This window comes from Nymphaea colorata, chromosome 1, assembly GCF_008831285.2.
Source record: "Nymphaea colorata isolate Beijing-Zhang1983 chromosome 1, ASM883128v2, whole genome shotgun sequence".
NCBI lineage: Eukaryota > Viridiplantae > Streptophyta > Magnoliopsida > Nymphaeales > Nymphaeaceae > Nymphaea > Nymphaea colorata.
Window position 1 is genome coordinate 37,738,315 of NC_045138.2, and position 17,786 is coordinate 37,756,100.

At 39.7% G+C, this 17,786-nt stretch overlaps 2 protein-coding genes across 7 annotated transcripts; one reads left to right on the top strand and one right to left on the bottom strand.

Annotated features, from left to right (window-relative positions):
• Nucleotides 1–3,924: 3,924 nt before the first annotated feature.
• LOC126409274 (early nodulin-like protein 2) lies at nt 3,925–6,892 on the top strand. The gene is made up of 2 exons (XM_050075358.1): nt 3,925–4,143; nt 5,494–6,892. The coding sequence occupies exons 1-2, from the start codon at nt 3,927–3,929 to the stop codon at nt 6,567–6,569; spliced, it is 1,293 nt and encodes a 430-aa protein (XP_049931315.1). The 5' UTR covers nt 3,925–3,926; the 3' UTR covers nt 6,570–6,892.
• A 1,660-nt stretch (nt 6,893–8,552) lies between these two features.
• LOC116265042 (protein WHAT'S THIS FACTOR 9, mitochondrial) lies at nt 8,553–13,741 on the bottom strand. Of its 6 annotated transcripts, none has more exons than XM_031645584.2 (4): nt 13,604–13,739; nt 13,285–13,517; nt 10,355–10,441; nt 8,553–10,194 (listed from the first exon to the last, which is right to left on the bottom strand). In XM_031645584.2, the coding sequence occupies exon 4, from the start codon at nt 10,190–10,192 to the stop codon at nt 8,996–8,998; it is 1,197 nt and encodes a 398-aa protein (XP_031501444.1). In that variant the 5' UTR covers nt 10,193–10,194; nt 10,355–10,441; nt 13,285–13,517; nt 13,604–13,739; the 3' UTR covers nt 8,553–8,995. The 6 variants fall into 6 exon arrangements, with proteins under 6 accessions (XP_031501444.1, XP_031501435.1, XP_031501468.1 ...); XM_031645575.2 differs by having other exon boundaries at nt 10,280–10,441; XM_031645608.2 differs by lacking the exon at nt 10,355–10,441 and having other exon boundaries at nt 13,285–13,375; nt 13,604–13,741.
• Between the last annotated feature and the right edge of the window lie 4,045 nt (nt 13,742–17,786).

The window sequence follows — 17,786 nt, forward strand, 5'->3', positions numbered from 1 at the left end:
AATCCTTCTCCTGTTGTATTCTAGATTAAGCTTTTCGACGATGGCATGGAAGATAGCATTGTTGTTCCCATGGTAATAATGTCGTCAACACAAATAAGAAGAAAGAGGTTGTCCCATGTATGACGGCAAATGAAAAATGAAGAATAGGCAATGCTGCCAAAAAAAAAAAAAACCCAATGGCAAGAAGAAAATTTGTAAATATGTCAAACCCCGCAAGTGCTGACTACTAACTCATAGACACCCAACATGATTTGCAAATGTAACTTGGTTTGGAAGAAACAGTTAATTCCAGATGTTGGTCCATGTAAAAATTGTTGAATGAACGCGTAGAAGAAGGCATTCTTCATATGCAAGTTGTTTGATAACCGAGCTGCCTCTAGCAAGAGCAGCAGTGATGACAGTGCAAATAGTGGCAAGTTTCATGACAGGAGAAAATTGTTCAATAAAATCCAAGCCAAAATTGATTGAATCCACATGCAACAAGCCTGAATTTGTCCTATATATCAAACGTGCCATCAGCCCTAAGTTTAGTTTCTAAAACCCATTGAACATCCAATAGAATTAGCATTAATCAAACATGGAAAAGAGAACCATATTTGAGTCTGTTGAAGAGTGGTCATCTCATACTGCACGGCCTGAAACCACCTGGGGTCAAGAAGCGCTTATTTGTAGTTCATCGGCTATCAAGTTCAGCTGTAAAATATCAGGGATTCGATTTGGAAATGTCGCTTTTGCTGCACATGACCAAGCTGTGCTGACTGCTGAGAATTGGAAGGTGTAGTAAGTTGAGGAGTAGAAAGTGGAATATGATCATATCGACTTGAAATTGGTCTTAAATGCCATAGGTCCGTCAATGAATGGAGGCTCTGTGCAGTCATAATGAGGGCTGGCATCATCATCAAAAGAAGAGAGAGATTTCAGGAGGTTGGAACCAACGACATAGAAAGAGCTAAAATATTTTTGTCATGAGAACAAATTTCAGTCCATTCAGAGAAAGTTGCCTTAGTGAAATTTTGAACCCTGCTAGTATATATATGTCCTAAGGCCTAAGGGTATGTGAAAGCATCTGTATCCTTTGTACTGATTGTTGTATCCAAGAAAAACACAGCAGTGATTAAGGGCCGAAGTTGTGCTTGTTGAAATCTTAGGGATTAGGACAGGGTGGTGAATATTGAAAGATAACTACAGTCAGGTTCCATGTGAAGTAGGTACTGATAAGGCAAAACCATTTCTAGATCATGTACAGGAAAAGTATTTCCAAACAGTAGTGGAAAAGGCTCCAACCCAGAATTGAGAAGGCATCCTAGCACGAAATATTGTGGAAAGATCAAATTCAAATTTGCTTCAATGGTGCCTTCAACCTGACCATTTTGAGCTGGTGTGTGAGGTCGCTATTGTGATATATACTATGATGTTTTACGCTTAAGCAGATAGGCTGGTGTATTTTTGAGCTTATTATCAATGTAGCCGAGCTACATATAGGCTGGTGTTGGCAGTTGCCCATGCCAGCAACAAATTTTTTACATATTTTTACGTAAATGTCTTACAATTATTTAGTTATTTATATATGTTATGCCCCTTAAAAAATGAGAATTTCTACAGGAGTGCCTCATAGCCAAAGTTTCTAGCTTCCTTATACACAATCAGTTTTTTCTACAACAGAAACTTCTTTTTAGTTGAATATTGACTTTTAGAATGGTTCATCTGACATGAAAACAATTGTCATCCATTGCAGACCATGAGGAATTGGGATCGATAATATGCATGGTTGAACTTTAATGATTACCCACTTTGGGTATGGGTATGGCGAGATGGGTACGTGAGAAGTACCCATGTGACTTAGCTCGGTAGTACTAATAGAAACGTGCCCTGTCTTAGATGTGATAGAGATGTATCTTAGGTTGACGAGTTAAACTGTTAACAAGAAGCACAAAACAGACATATACAGAAGTTGAGTCCGAAGGTGAGCATGATTTATTTCAAAAAGTTATGCAATATGCAGGATTGATTAGAGAAAGAAAATAATAAGTAATGCTAATTAATATGGAAAATTCGGTACTCGAGAATAGACACTAATGCTGTTTACGTTGGGTTCGATCGAAACTGAAGTTTTTCTTGGAACTGTGAGATGGAGCTGACGCAGCCGCAAATATGAGGTCCTATTGAACTCTATAAGCTTCTAAATTCTAATATTACATATAGAGAGCAGTTTTGGGAATCTAAGCATCCAGATGGGAATTGTGGCTTTCGACTTTGACATGTCTGTTCATGGTGGATGCCCTCATCGCTTGCACAGAATCTGTAAGTTGGTCATGGGAACATTGCAATGAAGGGCCTCAGTACACTCTTTTTAACAGTGTTTCGTGGAAAGTATAATCTCTAGGCGGACTCTATATCGTGGTCTCAACATGAATACAAAACCAGTGTGAGACAATCAGCTTACAGTGTGAGACAATCAGCTTTGATATGCGATCATCTAAAGGCATTGAAATGGTTGTAGCTGATGCTCCATCTTCCAAATTTTTTGGTTATGTAAATGAAACTCTCTTTCCTAGTATTCTGAAAGTTGGCCAATAGACTTTTAAAGTTTGTTCAACCCAACTCTAAATTCACTTTTAATTTTAGTTTGGCAGGTTATTGATATATCCAAAAGAAGCAAAGTACTAGCAGTCTGCATTCCGCGACTGAATGTTGTGATCATCTGTGGAGTGGGATCAAATCAGAAGCTTCTGTTTTCCCTCTGCCTGAGCCCAACCAGCCTGATGATCAAGAGGCAAAGAGGCATATTGATGAGCTTTGTTCTCCCATCAAGTTAAGCCATGTCGTAAACTCTTAGCCTAGTGAGCCAGAAGTCTTTGCACATCCAGATTGAAAGAAAATTTTCTGTCAATTGGCCACTTAAACATTGTTTTGCCAATGTGTTTTCTATGGTACTTATCTAATAATTTTCTTACATCTTTTCGTAATTTGTGAATCATGGTTCTGTCATCAAAATCATCATCTTACAGTTTGGGATCCTTGAATTCTGATTCAAAACCCACTCAAACTTTTCGTTATTTAAATTCCAGTAACAAAAATTGTCTGACTCCATTCTCGATCTACTTGTGTAACTAGAAACAAGAGTGGCTGCAGGCAGATGGGCAGTAAAGCTTCGTGTACATCCTTTTATTTTTATCCAAGCCAAGGTTGGCGATCAGGTGGAGGAAGGTGGACTAAGGAGTTTGACTGCTGATCCCAAAGAAAACTCAAAAGCTTATCTGATACTTCACCCCTAAACATGGTCTGCCTTCGATCCATTTCAGGGTAGGGCCATTTCTGCAGCTTCGCGCAGACACATCGCCCACCCCTACCGTTCATTCGTCGCTCCCTGTTCATGGCCACAACATCCAGATTTTTATTTCCTGTGAAAATCCATTTGAACGTCGGGGGTACTTTCATGTGTTACGCTTTTTTATTTATTAATATCTTAAATTGTTTAATTTTACCTACTTTTTATATATTGTTCGTTTGTTTAGAAATGTCAATTACTTAGAATCGGTCCATTCTATGCAATTTCTGATTTTTATTACTTGTTCGGACTCGGGTTCCTTCGTTGGACATGTTCATATCTTCATGGAGCATTTATTATAGAAATTAAATGAAGAAACAAATTAAATTCATATACGGAGAAAAATCATAAGAAAGATTGGAAAAAAAATCCTCTCTGGAGAACCCGCTCGCCAGGATTCATTGACTAGCCTCGGTCGGTTTTCTTCTGCAATATTAGGCCTCTCCCCCTCCCCCAAAAAAAAATCTTTTCTTTCTTTATTTACATAAGAGATAGATTCAGGTAATATCTGGTGCATCTCTCTCTTTTTTGGGCAGTCTTATCTTTACACATATTGCTGTTCTACAGGAGGGTGAAGGGTCTTTCGAGCACTGTGTTGATGGGCAGGAGGAGGGAGACAATGTCGACGGGTTTCAGTGGAGCTTCGAGGCATCTCATGGCGCCGGTGGTGATGGCGATGATTGCAAATATGTTCCTCGTCGCCGTTGATGGGCGCGAGTTTGTAGTTGGAGGGAAGGATGGTTGGGTATTGTCACCCAAACAGCCCTTCAACCACTGGGCCCATAAGCATAGATTCCATATGTCTGATACTCTACGTATGACTCTCTCTCTCTCAACTCTGTTTGTACTTGTAAAGCAAGGGCATCGGATTGTCTTTCTTTTTGAGAAAGAAATGGTCATGAAGAACAGCCTCGGCTATAAACGACGACGCTTTTGAAAGGCAGATTGCCAGTAACCTGCTTTCTCTTAGATATCATGTTCCAGGCTTCCAGCTCTCTCTTAGGTATCATGTTCCTCGTTCTTAGTCAAAAAGACTTGGGCAGCTCTCTGCTCAGTCTGCCATGCATTCGACCGTCACATATAATTGTTATCTAATAAGGAAGTTTGCAACGTACGCACTATAAAAATGAACAGCCAAGCTACTTTTTCATGCTAACACCATAGATGTGATTTTCATATTTGAAACCTAGGTACTTCATAACCATTTTAAAAATCATAATGTATAACAAAAAAGTCTTAATCTCTCTCTCTCTCTCTCTCTCTCTCTATATATATATATATATATATATATATATATTCCAAGCCTATTCTTTTGAAGCTCTCCCTTAGGCTGTTCATGCATCACTTTTCTTATAGAAACCTGGTAAATGAGACGGTGCAGTACTTATTTCCTCTACTGCAGATTGTTAAATGTGATGGTCAATGCCCTATGGTTTTCCTTTTAATGAATTAAGCCCAAGGGTCCCTTTTAGTGTTTTTTTTTTCAGTAATAACCCTTGCTAGATTAGAATCCGCTTCTTTTTCTTTTCTATGACGTTATTTCTGTATATCTTTAAATTCTACCAGCTTATTCTAATTGATTAATTACATCGAACTTGTTTATGAATACAAGGTACGGTTTCCATGTTCTAAATCGACAAGACCGGCATCTGGTAGAAAACGCCAGATATTGTACGTAACTCGCTTCTGTTGGTGCACTGCGAGGTTGAGAGATTTAGAGGGTCACTTCACGTGAGCCCGCTGTTTCATCCCATCTTGGAAACGGCTGGTCTTAGTCTTCCTATGTCGTGTTTTTCCAAGTTCACGAATTTCGAAGTTTCAAAAAACCCATCCCGTGACAAATTCATCACACTATGTTCATCCAATAAATTCGCTTTCTCGCCACAAAGGCCATGGTTCCACCATTCTCTCTGGTAAAAGTAGCTGCCCAAGTTCGATCCTGATTCTTCCATCTTTCTTCAAATTAATAAAGGACCTGGCACTTTAATATTCTATGGATCGAAACTTTTGTGTTCGTGGGGCAACACGCCCTTGGATAATCGTGGGTGCATCCTTGGCACTCTGTCGATCAGTAATCTATATTAGATGCAGGAAATCCAGACTTTGTGAGATCTTTAATTACGGCTTCATGTTGTTTTTCTTTTTTTTTCTTCTTCCTGCTGCAGTGTTTAAATACAAGGATGGCGAGGACAGTTTGTTGTTGGTGAATTCTGCCGACTACGGTACCTGCAATACACAGAACCCGATCGAGACGTACACGGACGGGAACTCAATCGTTGAACTGGATCACTCAGGACCCTTTTTCTTCATCAGTGGTACTCCCGGACACTGTGAGAAAGGGCAGAAGCTCGTAGTTGTGGTTCTTTCTGGAAGGAACCACCCTCTCCCACCCTCCTTTCCACCGGAACCGTCATTTCCTCCTACCGAAGCTCCTACTGAACCAGACCCACCAACAGGGCAACCTCCTCAAGATCAACACTACTCACCAACTGTTGCTCCCACTGGACCGAGCCAGGCACCTGCAAGTGCTCCAACTGAGGCACCAGCTGCCGCACCAACTCAGCCTCCCACTGGACCGAGCCAGGCACCTGCAAGTGCTCCAACTGAGGCACCAGCTGCCGCACCACGGTCACCAGGCCGAGCACCAGCTAGCGCTCCAACTCAGGTACCTGCTGCCGCACCACGTTCACCAGGCCGAGCACCAACTAGCGCTCCAACTCAGGCACCACCTGCCGCACCGCAGTCACCGGACCAAGCACCAGCGAGCGCTCCAACTCCGGCACCAGCTGCTGCATTGCGGTCACCAAGCCAAGCACCAGCAAGTGCTCCAACTCAGGCACCAAGCCAAGCACCGACTCAGGCGCCGAGCTACCCACCCACTCAAGCACCGAGCCAACCACCAACGGTCGCAACACCTCGGCCTCCCACTGCGCCGTACCCACCAAGGCATAAACCCTCTCCTTCTCCGCCTTGGCCACCTACCACACCAGAAGCACCAACCGCTGCTCCAATCGAACCACCTGTAAGTTGTTGCAGTTCTATACCATCCCAACCAGGCTCACCTTCTAGCGGACCCGTCACCGAGCCAGAGCCAAGCGCAGACTCAGAGCCGCCTGCTCCAACAGCCCATACTGCTGGTAAGAAGTCCGCCGCTTCTGCTGCAGTAACTCTTCCGTCAAACATTGCGGTTTTGATACCCATTGCGGTGATGATGATGATCGGTTGGTCGGTAGTTTTCTGAACGGAAGATATATAGGGATTATAATAACTTGCTGATAGAAAGGACGATTTTGTGATTTGGGTACATGTTTGTTCACAATTTAATGGGGAATTGGTGGATGCTAGGTAGTCTGTTTGAGGGGAGCACCTTTATGCTCACAGTGCAATTCATTCCGTGGACTATTAATTGTTCTCGATCTTTCAGCTATGAGTAAAGTTATATCACTAACTGTCTTCAAATATTTTTCAAATTCCTTGAAGAGATTCAGCTTTCACATGTTTAAAAGTTGAGAGAGCATAAAAAGTCACAAAAATTGAAAAGGCAAACAAAATTGAAAAAAGTAAAGCTGCCTGTGCCCAACTCGAGCTACCATTTGCGCCCTGTGCTCAAATCAAGACATCTTTATCTGATTTACTTAAACTGGTTTGGGTCATGCGTGTGTCTCTGTATGTGTATTATCTCTGCCTGCACATGAACAGGCTTTCGACTGAAGAATTAATGGCACATGGTTCAAATATGGAGAAAAAGGGGGCTTAGTCATTTTTGTTGCTGTGTCAGAATGTAAATGGTACAACAGAACTTTTTGCAACTATAGTGAGGGAAACTCTTCCCAATGAACGAAGTTTTCTGATGTTCGAATGCATGTCCCGTGGAATATACATGTTAGATCAGGCCCTTGAACAAAATAGAGGAAAAGCATGCATGGATCTCACCACATTTAGAAAAAGCCCATGAAGAAGACAGGAACCGCCATGGATATCACCACTATTAGGTGAAGTCCATGAACAAAACAGAGGAAATTCCATTGATATGACCACCGTCTTCCATAAAATCCTGCATGGACAGAAAAGAAAATTGCCTAGATGTTTTTAGACAACAGACATTCCGAAGGTTTAGTATGTCATGATGCGAGCTCGTGCGTGCTTGTGGATCCTTATATTGCCTCCCTTCCAAACGCACAAATCATACCTGCACTTTTCTTTTCCAAAAGAATCTAGGGGAAAACCATCAAATCCTCGTAAGCAAACGACAGTTTCGGAATTAAACCAGCTGAACAAACTTATTTTTCAGCAGAGGAACAAGAAGGGTAGTTATGCAATTTTTAGAAGGAAGGTAGCACCAAGTATTCTCAATAACTAAGAATATTGTTCCTTCAGGACAGTGATATATCCAATGCTGGGGGTAACATCCTGATCCCGTTCTTCAGTTTGCTTCAGTCATCACCTTAAGTTCTCAACTTGTGCAAATTCTTATGTCATGTTCATACAGAAAAAAGGCCATACAGAAACATAGACAAGTTAACATATTGCAGGATGCCTACAAACACGACATGACATGAAGTAAATGGGACCTGTTTCTTGGGACTATAGCTGAAGGTGAACAGTTAAATGAAGAATTCCTGGCTTTCTATAGCGGACCACATTTAAAAGTAGTCATTACAGTTACCCAAATGCAGGCTAAATCACCACTGAATTTGCCAGTGGCGGGCATCTTACAGCTTGGTTACAAGGTTCGTCTTTGGTGCCAATGCTATAACGTTATTATATTTGGTTTTGCTTTATCATATATAATCGTATATTTATGTACCGACCTAATTATGCAACGGCGAAACCTGCCTTTTAACCAAAAGTTAGCAGAAAATGGAAAAATAACGTTAAGAAAGCAATCGGATTCGCAGATAATAGTGTGAAGGTGGGAAGCAAATGCAGGAAAACGCAAAAGCCGATTTGCTCATGCGGGTACAAGTATTCAAAATAAGCACCAACAAGCGTGGGAGATTACTGAAATGAACGGTCGCTTCATCTCACCCACCTGTAAGAAACTTATTTTGAATTCTTAGACAATTTTGTTTTTTAATCTAATTAATGTTGTTTTTACAACTACACATTCTTCTTGGTACGTTACGGCCTTAAGGAGGAAAAGCAGGCATATTTAATCTTGAATTGTTCAACACAGAGGCAGGTAATAGAGTAAATCCATCGAAATTAGGCGCTCTAACAAAAGTTAATGAAAGAAACTGATATACTATGGATAGCCCAAAACTTTTCAAAGTACGAGAATTGGCCATGCCTTTTTCAATTCCATTATATGGTTGTGCATCAAAGCATATTGTGTTACACTGGATGCCTGAACTGTGCTTTGGAGTGTGGCTCTTAACGCTGAGGCAGACATGGTTTTGTGGTTTTCATGTTGAAGCCACAAAACCAACTACTTCTGGAGATCATCGTTTCCACAAGACATTGTTACAAAGGACATAGTAACGCTCTTCAATGCAGTATCCACAAGCATCAGATCCATCTCATAGTTCCAAGAAAAACTTCAGCGTCCGTGAGAACCAAGGATAACACCATCAGTATCCACAAGTGTTTCCATATTTATTACCACAAATTTTCTTTCCTTTCCCTAATTAATCCTGCATAACTTTTCCGAATAAATCATTGCCACCTTCACACTTTAACTTCTGTATGCGCTTTTCTTTGCCTCCTGCTAACCATAATAATCCTGGATTTGTTAATCAATTTAAGGTACTGCTTTCTCACATCTAAAACAGGGTGTTTTTCGATCATTGAGCCTTTAGCGAACGCTTCTTTCAGGATGGCAGTGCATGTTCTGTTCTTCAGGGACAAGTAAAAGATACTGGGGTGGCGCTCGAATGCTTTTGAAAACTTTTGTGGCAAGCCCAGATACTTACGTAGACAGATGAGCTTCCTTCTTTGAGCAGAGTTCTCAACAAAGAGAGACAGCAATTCATGCAGAACCCCGACTACATGCTTCTCAGCAATGTCGCTATTTGGATTCAGATGAGACGAGTCCTCATAAGGAGATACATATGGAAGCTTCTGAAATTCATCCAACCATTTCTCAAGCTTCTTTTTCAGTCGCAAGCCTTTTGATGGGACCAAGGTGAAGGAAGGAGGTGATCCTTCCACATATTTATCCCCTCTTGCCAAAGCAATCTTCTGAACGGCTGATAACACAGTTTCTTCAGGTAGAACCCGCAATCCTTTCAGATCATCTTCCATTTCAATTAACTCAAAATGACCATAACTATTTAGCAGCTCCAGGTCACCCAAAAATTCATCGGGAAATCCTAAGTACCACTGCAGGCCTCGAATTACCTTCAATGGGAGCATATTCCCCTTACTCATCAACAACAACTTCTTTAACCTTTCTACGATATTAGAACAATGAGCCTTGTAAACTGCCTGCTCTTCTTTGTCAAGATCAATGGCTTCTTGGGTTAATCTGAACCATGGGAGGTTGTATTTTTCTCCAGTAAATTCTTCAAAGATACTTGGATATTGTCTAAGGAATGTAGCAACCCTGATAGAAGGAATATCAAATTCATAACCCCTTTTGGAAACAAGTGAAATTGGTATATTTCCACCCTCTTTTTTGATGCAGTTCTTCAAGGAGATAATTGATTTAAGTTCTTGAGATCTATCTATGAATGGAATACTATCAAGAGACACATCTTTCTTCCACTTCATCTTGACCTCCACATAGTTCACCGTTTGAATATAACAGTGAAACGGTTTATCCTTGAAAGGCGAGGTGAGTGAAAGCCATTGGTGGATGATCCTTGAATCTAGATGCATTGCATGGTTTGACTTAATTGATGAAAAAAAATGTTTAAGGAACATAGCTGCAATTAAGAAACAGAGATTAGCATCACGAACCAAAATGTTGGCTCAATTCTAAAAGTTAAACCAGACTCAAGAATGTCTTGCCATAGCTACTGAAAATACAAAGGCAACCCCCTCCTTTTGTTGTTATCCAATCATTTCATGTATCAATGAACCCACCATCTCAAGGATGAAGGAACTTTGCTCTCTCAAATTCTAAATTTTCTTTCAAGCTCGAGATGCTATCGTCGTGACAATCCTCAGTTCCTACAACCACAGACAATGATTTAACCTAGACAATACCCAGCAACAGTATATAACTACTGAAGGTCCAGTCAATTTAAAATTTCTAAGTAGGAATCTCAGAATCCTCAATATATATTGTTCGTTTACATAAGCAGAACATTAAAAAATCAATATGTAGTTTAGGGAAAAATTGCATCTTCTGTTTTGCAAATTGGACAACAGATGATATCAGGAACAGGATGTTCATACAAAAGCGATAAAAGAAGTCACATGTAGAAACAAAAGTCACTAGATTCGCATTCAGCCATTCACAAAGCAAAATGAGGGATGGAGAAAAAAGGAGGATCAGACTGACCAAAATGAACTGTTCGCCAGCTTAAAATGTCAATGTTAACCACCATATGTTGCCCTAACAAAATTTTGAAGAGGCCAACCCAATGATAAAACCAAATCCTTGCACCACTAACAAAATATGACGCTGAACTAGTCTTTCTTTGTTTTACTCCTTTTAGTTTCTTCAACTACAAATCCAATTTAAGAAAACTTGGTTCATTCATGGCTGTCAGAAAAGCAGAAGCACTGGATGGAATACTGATGGACAATAAGCTAAACCTTTACTCCACCATAATGCCATCTCCCTCTCCTCATGTGTATCCCTATGCTAAGTCATTCCTATTATAGTTTAATCATATACACATCTAAAGCATAGAGGAGATACTAGATACATGAGTGCACATAAAAAAAGAGACTCAGGGGAAGAATGGAGCAGAGCAGGGGAGAAAGATGCAAATAAAAATGTGTCACATATTCATAAGGACTCAGATCAGCAAAAATCAATGGTAGCAAAGGCATAACAAAGAAGAAACAGACATTACTTCAATTGAAATCAATGGCTCCAAGCAGACAACCATCATAGACATGAAAGTAGCATCCGAGTAAAGATATAGTGAACACACTGAAAAAATGCAAAAAACCAGAATACATGATGTATAGTTCTCTAAAAGACCACCTGAGAACCCTCCACCAGATGCCAAACTGAGAGGAGACCAAAGGTCAATCTTGGCAAGAATGAGTAGAATGATGGGCACAAAAAGAAAAGAAGCAATAAAAGGTAAATGAAGCAAAACCTCCATGATCAAGTTCTCTGTAAGTAGCAGCAGAGACGAGCAAGAGTAACTAACCCAATTGTAGCCTCTGAAAAATGGGGGAAAAGACGGGCAACGCGTAACAAAGCAGCCTTGGCATTTAGAATAAACTAGTCTCATGAAAATTAGGAGGTGAATCTGGTTGAATTGAAACCTCTGTTGGCAACAAAAGGAAGCAGAGGGCACTCTCTTGTGCAGTTTTCAGGCACCTGCACTAGATTCCAGAATAGGAGACAAAGAACGAATCCCTAGGTTTGCAGTGAGAACCTGAGCTATTGATCTTCAAGATGCAGCTAGCTTTCGACAGTCTCATTTGAAGATGTGTGGCGATCGCAATGGCTATTTTGGGAAAAAGAGAAAGAGAGGGAGAGAGGGAGAGAGAGAACGAAAGTATTATAACCGTGCAGAATATGGCCGACAAAGGGTTGACTACATTCCATAAAATACAAAAGGAAGAGGCTACTGCAGCTCAATTATGCAACTGTTGCAGAAACGTAGCAGACCACCATGGGCCAGAACCAGAACAGAAACAACGATAGGATCATAGGTTGACATCACAGAATATAAGTCTAGACAATGCTGTGGGGAAAGGAGATGCTTCCGATGGTACGCATCATTTTTGATACACCAAATGCGCCATCAAGTAGTGAACAACCACGAGATCCACAAAATCTCATTTACTTATACTAGACAAAACCCTAATGATTGCAGAATCACTGACGAAAAGATATGGATCAATGGATGTTCCAAGTCTCCTGAAAAATTCACTGCATAAGATGACACGACCAAAACAAATGCATAGATGTTTCCTCTTGAATGCCAGATAAACGGCATCAACTAGCAAGTTGGAAACCAGACTTTTTAAGGGTAGTTTCAACCTGGAGTCTATCGTCTAAGGCATGCCATGCCAACCCAGTATGTAACCCTGCATTTTTAACAAAATAAATTGACATATTCATTTTGGAAATTAATTATATTTATTTTTAGTTGTTGCAGATCGGCAGTTTCCCCTACATTAGCCCATGTTTGATTTGGTGAGTTTCAAAATTAAATATTAAAAAAAACTGCCCTATAAACATTTTAAAAGGAATCGTTCAACGGGGGAAAAGGGTTACTCCTTTCTCTACTTTCTTATTCTTCTTGCTCTGTTCTTCTCTCTCATCGTTGTGGGTTGTGGATATTGTGGGTTTGGTTACAACAGAGAGGTGCTTTATCTTCTCTTCTGTTGATTCTATATGCAAAAATTTAGAACACGATCATATAAAAGCATCGCAGCCTCAGTGTAGAGTTTTGTCTCTCTCTCCTACGCATGCATACTGTGTTAATAGAAGAGGTCAGCGCACGAATATTTGATTTTCTTCAAGTGTGTATGTGCATACAAAAATGTGAATTATGAACATGACATAAAATGCATCATATCCATTAATGTGCTTATGTTCTTGCAAGTTAAATTTTTATAACTACATCTACCCTCAGCATGATGGCATGAAATGTATATACGATGCTAACTTCAGTATGCAAGCAGAAACATTATCTATCTCGTGCACGCTCAGATTCCACATTACAATGTGACATAGATGAGGCAGAAAAAAAAAAAAACACATACAATGTCATAGACGGGGCACGGCCGATTGCCTCTGCCATGAGCCCATGACGGCAAGTGGAAGAAAAATATCCGCTGCTTAGCCGATAAAACATAAAAAAACAAGCCCTCCATACCTTCTTTCCTGTTGATCCTCGTCTTCTGTAGGACTGTTTCTTTGATCTGTTATTGCTATTGCTCTGCTGGATAAAAAGATTCACTGTGGACCTTTAACATGAAACAAATAGAATGATGAAAATACTAGTAAGCAGAAAGGAAAACCAAACATTTGACCCAGCCGGCCCTGAGCCCCTGGTCCTCAGCGGCCGCCGGAAGGGTCCGAAAATGGCCGCTGCAAATTCCGGCAGCCCTGCCAGTCAAACCCTTAAAGTTATAAGGGAAAAGAGTGAATAATAAATAAACAGATGAAAAAGAGAGAGAGAGGGAGAGATTCACCGGCGTCTTGCCGTACTGGTGCGCCGGCGGTCGGAGGCCGGAGTGACCGAAGGAGGCCATGGAACCCTCGTTAAAGAGAATAAACGAGAGGGGGAATGGGAGAAACCAGGAGAACATCAAGAAATTTAAAACCCACCCACCACTTTAGCAAACTTTTCACAAACGCTGTTATAAGGGTTCCCGCCAGATTTTACATAAAAATGATTTCAAAAAGAGGTTCCGGTTCTGCGTTTTGCAGTTTTTAGCCCTCTACGTGTTTACAATTTGTTAAAAGATGGTTATGCAAGTAAATAAAATGGACTATCCTGCCTTATGCTTTTAAAAATTTCGAAAAGGAGCTTTTTAGACTGATGTTGATTTCCATATTATGCCCATAACCCCAAAAACTGTGTTCCCACTGTATAACTTGAGGTGCTTTCGTATATTATTTTGTATGAAAAATTTCTGGCTCATACGACTTTTGCCCTTATAAGTGAGGGATCCTCCATTTAGCTAATATGGTATTTTGGTAATTTCAAGTTTATAACATGTGCCATAATATATTATCTGTCCTGTCTTGTACTAGTTTTTAGCAAAACTCGCAATTTAACCTTTCATTTTATTTCTATGGGAGGGTTCTCCATGCTCAAATTTAACTCGTGAAAATCTAGGCATGGTTATTGGTTCGTATAGTTTTTGATAAAAAATGCTTATGAAAAATGAGAGTTGAAAGAAAAAAATTTGAGTTGAAAGAAAAAAATTTGGCATTCGAGTTGAAAGGTGTACCGCCCGCTGCTATCGCTAGAGCTGACGTAACTTACGACCTCGAAAGCAATTGGAATAAGGGGCCTTAAGGATCATTGTTTTTGTCGTTGTTACAGGTGTCATTAAAATTTAGGGTTTACCCCCTTGTCCCATACATCATTTATTTTTTATTTTTAAGATATATTAATTTATTTTAACTTTAATAAACTTTTATATGTTTTTCATTTTTTAAAATTTAATTACTTCCAATCGGTCCATTTGATTCGATTTTTTATTTTTATTAAATGTTCGAACCACAGCCACCTTATTTCATCTACCCAATCATGTGAAAACAAGTGGGCAACACTCTTCGTGAGTCTTCGTCATAGAATTTAATTAAAGAAAAAAAGTAAAAATGATATATGAAATAATCTCATGTTCATATATATATATATATATATATATATATATATATATATATATATATATATATATATATATATAAAAGTAGGTGGGGGATGTATATTTGTCAAGATCCAATGCCTGCTGAAACCGAGTTCAATCAAATCCAGTTTCCGGCAGAGTCCCACTAATAGGATTAATCAGATTCCGGCTTTCCCAACATAATAAATTAATCTGGATCTGATTTATTCCTCTCATTCAATTCATTTTAAGGGCCGGACATCAAATTTTCTGCAGCTTCAAGTTGACACACTGTCCATCCCTTCTCTTCTGTCGCGAAAAATCAATGTCCTGAGAATTACTTTGAATCGGTCCACTTGATTTAATTTCTGTTTTTTTATTAATTATTCGGACAGGAGTTACCTCATTTCAGGAACCCAATCATGTGAACACAAGTGGGCAGTACTGGAGTCTCTCATGTAGCCTTCATAGATAAGAGAAATTAATTAAAGAAAAAAATAATATCATATATGGAGAAAAATGATAAAAGTCCCCTCCCCACCAATGTAAAGCAAGTGTGCAATACTCATACTCTTTATGAAGTATTTATTGTAGAAATCAATTAAAGAAAAAAGAAATTTCTATGTGGAGAAAAATGATAAGGAAGATTGAAAAACCTTTCCCCCATCAATGTGAAAGCAAGTGTACCGTACTTCTAAGTGAAAAATAAAATAAAATTATATATGGAGAAGAATGATAAAGAAGATTGGAAAATCATCTCCTTCTTTATTTACATAGAGATCATTTCAGGTATTTGGTGCACCTCTGTTTCTCTCGGGCAATCGATCTTCCTATATATATTGTTGATATTCTGGAGGGTTGAGAGTGGGGGCTCGAGTTTTGTGTTGCATTCAGAGGCTCCCAAAGAATCATGGAGAATGATTTTCTTTTCCTTGCTTGTTGGTATTTACCAAGGTTGGCTTATTCAAAGGATGCTTTGCCGCCTCCTCTCGTCGCTTTTTCACTCTTCAAGCGCCCGTTTTCCATGTGATATTGGTGTTTTCAGGCACAGAGGAGAGAAAGAAAAGCAGACAAAGGAAAAGAGAACAAAAGGTTGGTGGCGGTCCGGTATTTGTAGAACTGCCATTTCTTCTCTTGAAATTTGCGGGATTTTTTTTGTTTCACAAAAGAAAAGAAGCCGATGTTTTAGGGGGAAGATGTTGTCATCACCTACATGCTTCGCTTACATTTACTGTGTAATACTGCATGAGGGACTCGCTTTCTTTTTCATCATATGAATTATTGTGGAGGAGAAGAAGACTCTCTGCATTGGGGTGGGGATTCTGGGCTCTAGGAAGGGAGTGAAAACCAGATATGATGTTTAAGCTGTGGTCTTGACATGGGTGTTCTCGCTTTGTTTACCGATTGGGGAAATGAACCCGTAAGTTGATACTGGCCTTACAACTCTCCCTGACCCTTCATCTCCTCTACTACACTCGCCATACTCTGCAATTCATTGTTCTTGAATCTCCCACAGACAGCAGACAACATCTGGTCCTCTCCTCCAACCAGCCGGTTCATTTCCCCAACCCAGTAAACAAAGCGAGAACACGCATGTCACTACCCCCTGCTTAAACCTCTTAACTGGTTTTCCCTTCCTTCCTAGTCTCCTAGAGCCCATACTCCCCACCCATAAAGGACCAACTCATGAGAGAGGAAACGAAAAGAATGACACCTGCAAGGCAGAGAGCCAGAAACCCAAGGGAATTCTTCTTCTCGTTCACAATAATTCATATGATGAAAAAGAAAGTCGGTCCTCTGAGCATTATTGCACAGTAAACGAAGGATGACTTTTCCTTTGCACATTCTCTAACTCAAAGCAGGATGATGATGTCTAATGTCTTCCCCCCCAAAACATCAGTCACTTTTCTTTTGTTAAAGAACCCGGCAGTAGGAAGGGCAGAAATGGCGGTTCTACGAATATTGTAGCACCACCAACATTTTGTTTTCCTCTGTCTGCTTTTGTTTTTTTTTTTTTTCCTGTGTGCCTGAGAACGCCAACATCACATGGAAAATAGGCGCGCGCTTGCAGAGTGAGAAAGTGACGATGGAAGGTTGCAAAGCCAAGATGAGAGCATCCTCGAATAAGCTAACCATGGTAAATACCAACAAGCAAAAGAAAGAAAATCGCTCAGAGATTGACTGTTTATAATGCATATCTAAAATAAGTGAATGGGTGATGAGAAATTTCCGTGAGGAAACACGCTTCTGCTGCTTATTATATATGAGGGATTCATGTTCTTTAGATAAGAGACAGCTTTCTTGAACGGTGAACTAAGCTAAGATCACTTCTTAGTTCATATGTTTCTATACGTTAAAGGGTACTTCCAAATCTGTCTTCGTGACTTTTAGAACATTTATTTCTTATGAATTTATTGCATAAAAGTAAGAAATGACAACCATTTGTCAGCAATATGTGCAGGCAGACATGTATCGCCCAAGACCATCCTTATAATGGGCGCTGCTGGTTTTATTGCATCCCATGTTTACAACCGACTTATCAAAAACTATCCTCAGTATAAAATTGTGGTCCTTGGTAATCTTTAGTGTGAGCATATGCAGTAGAAGGTTTTGAAGTTACCCACCACAAAGGGGAAGTTGGCTGATGATGCATAAAATGTACTATTATTTTAATATACTTTTGATGCATTCATCTGCATGAAGTTAAAGTTTAAATCCCATTTTAACATTGCTTTATGTTACAATGATTAATGTCTCAAATGTGGTGCAAACCAAGGCTAAAATAAGGGAGATAACATGATTTCAATATTTTGGAGCTATTTTGATGGAAATAGAAAACTAGATCCAAATTCAAATGTCAAATCAATCCAAATTATGGTTTAAATATCATACCCAAAATCGTGATCCAAATGAGAAGCAAGTGAAAAAGATATTTGTTGAAGTTTTTTGCAATTGCATCAAAAAACATGGATTGCATTCGAAATTTTTAATAAATCACTTCGTTAAAAACTTGCGATCGTCTCCGATTACCTTATGA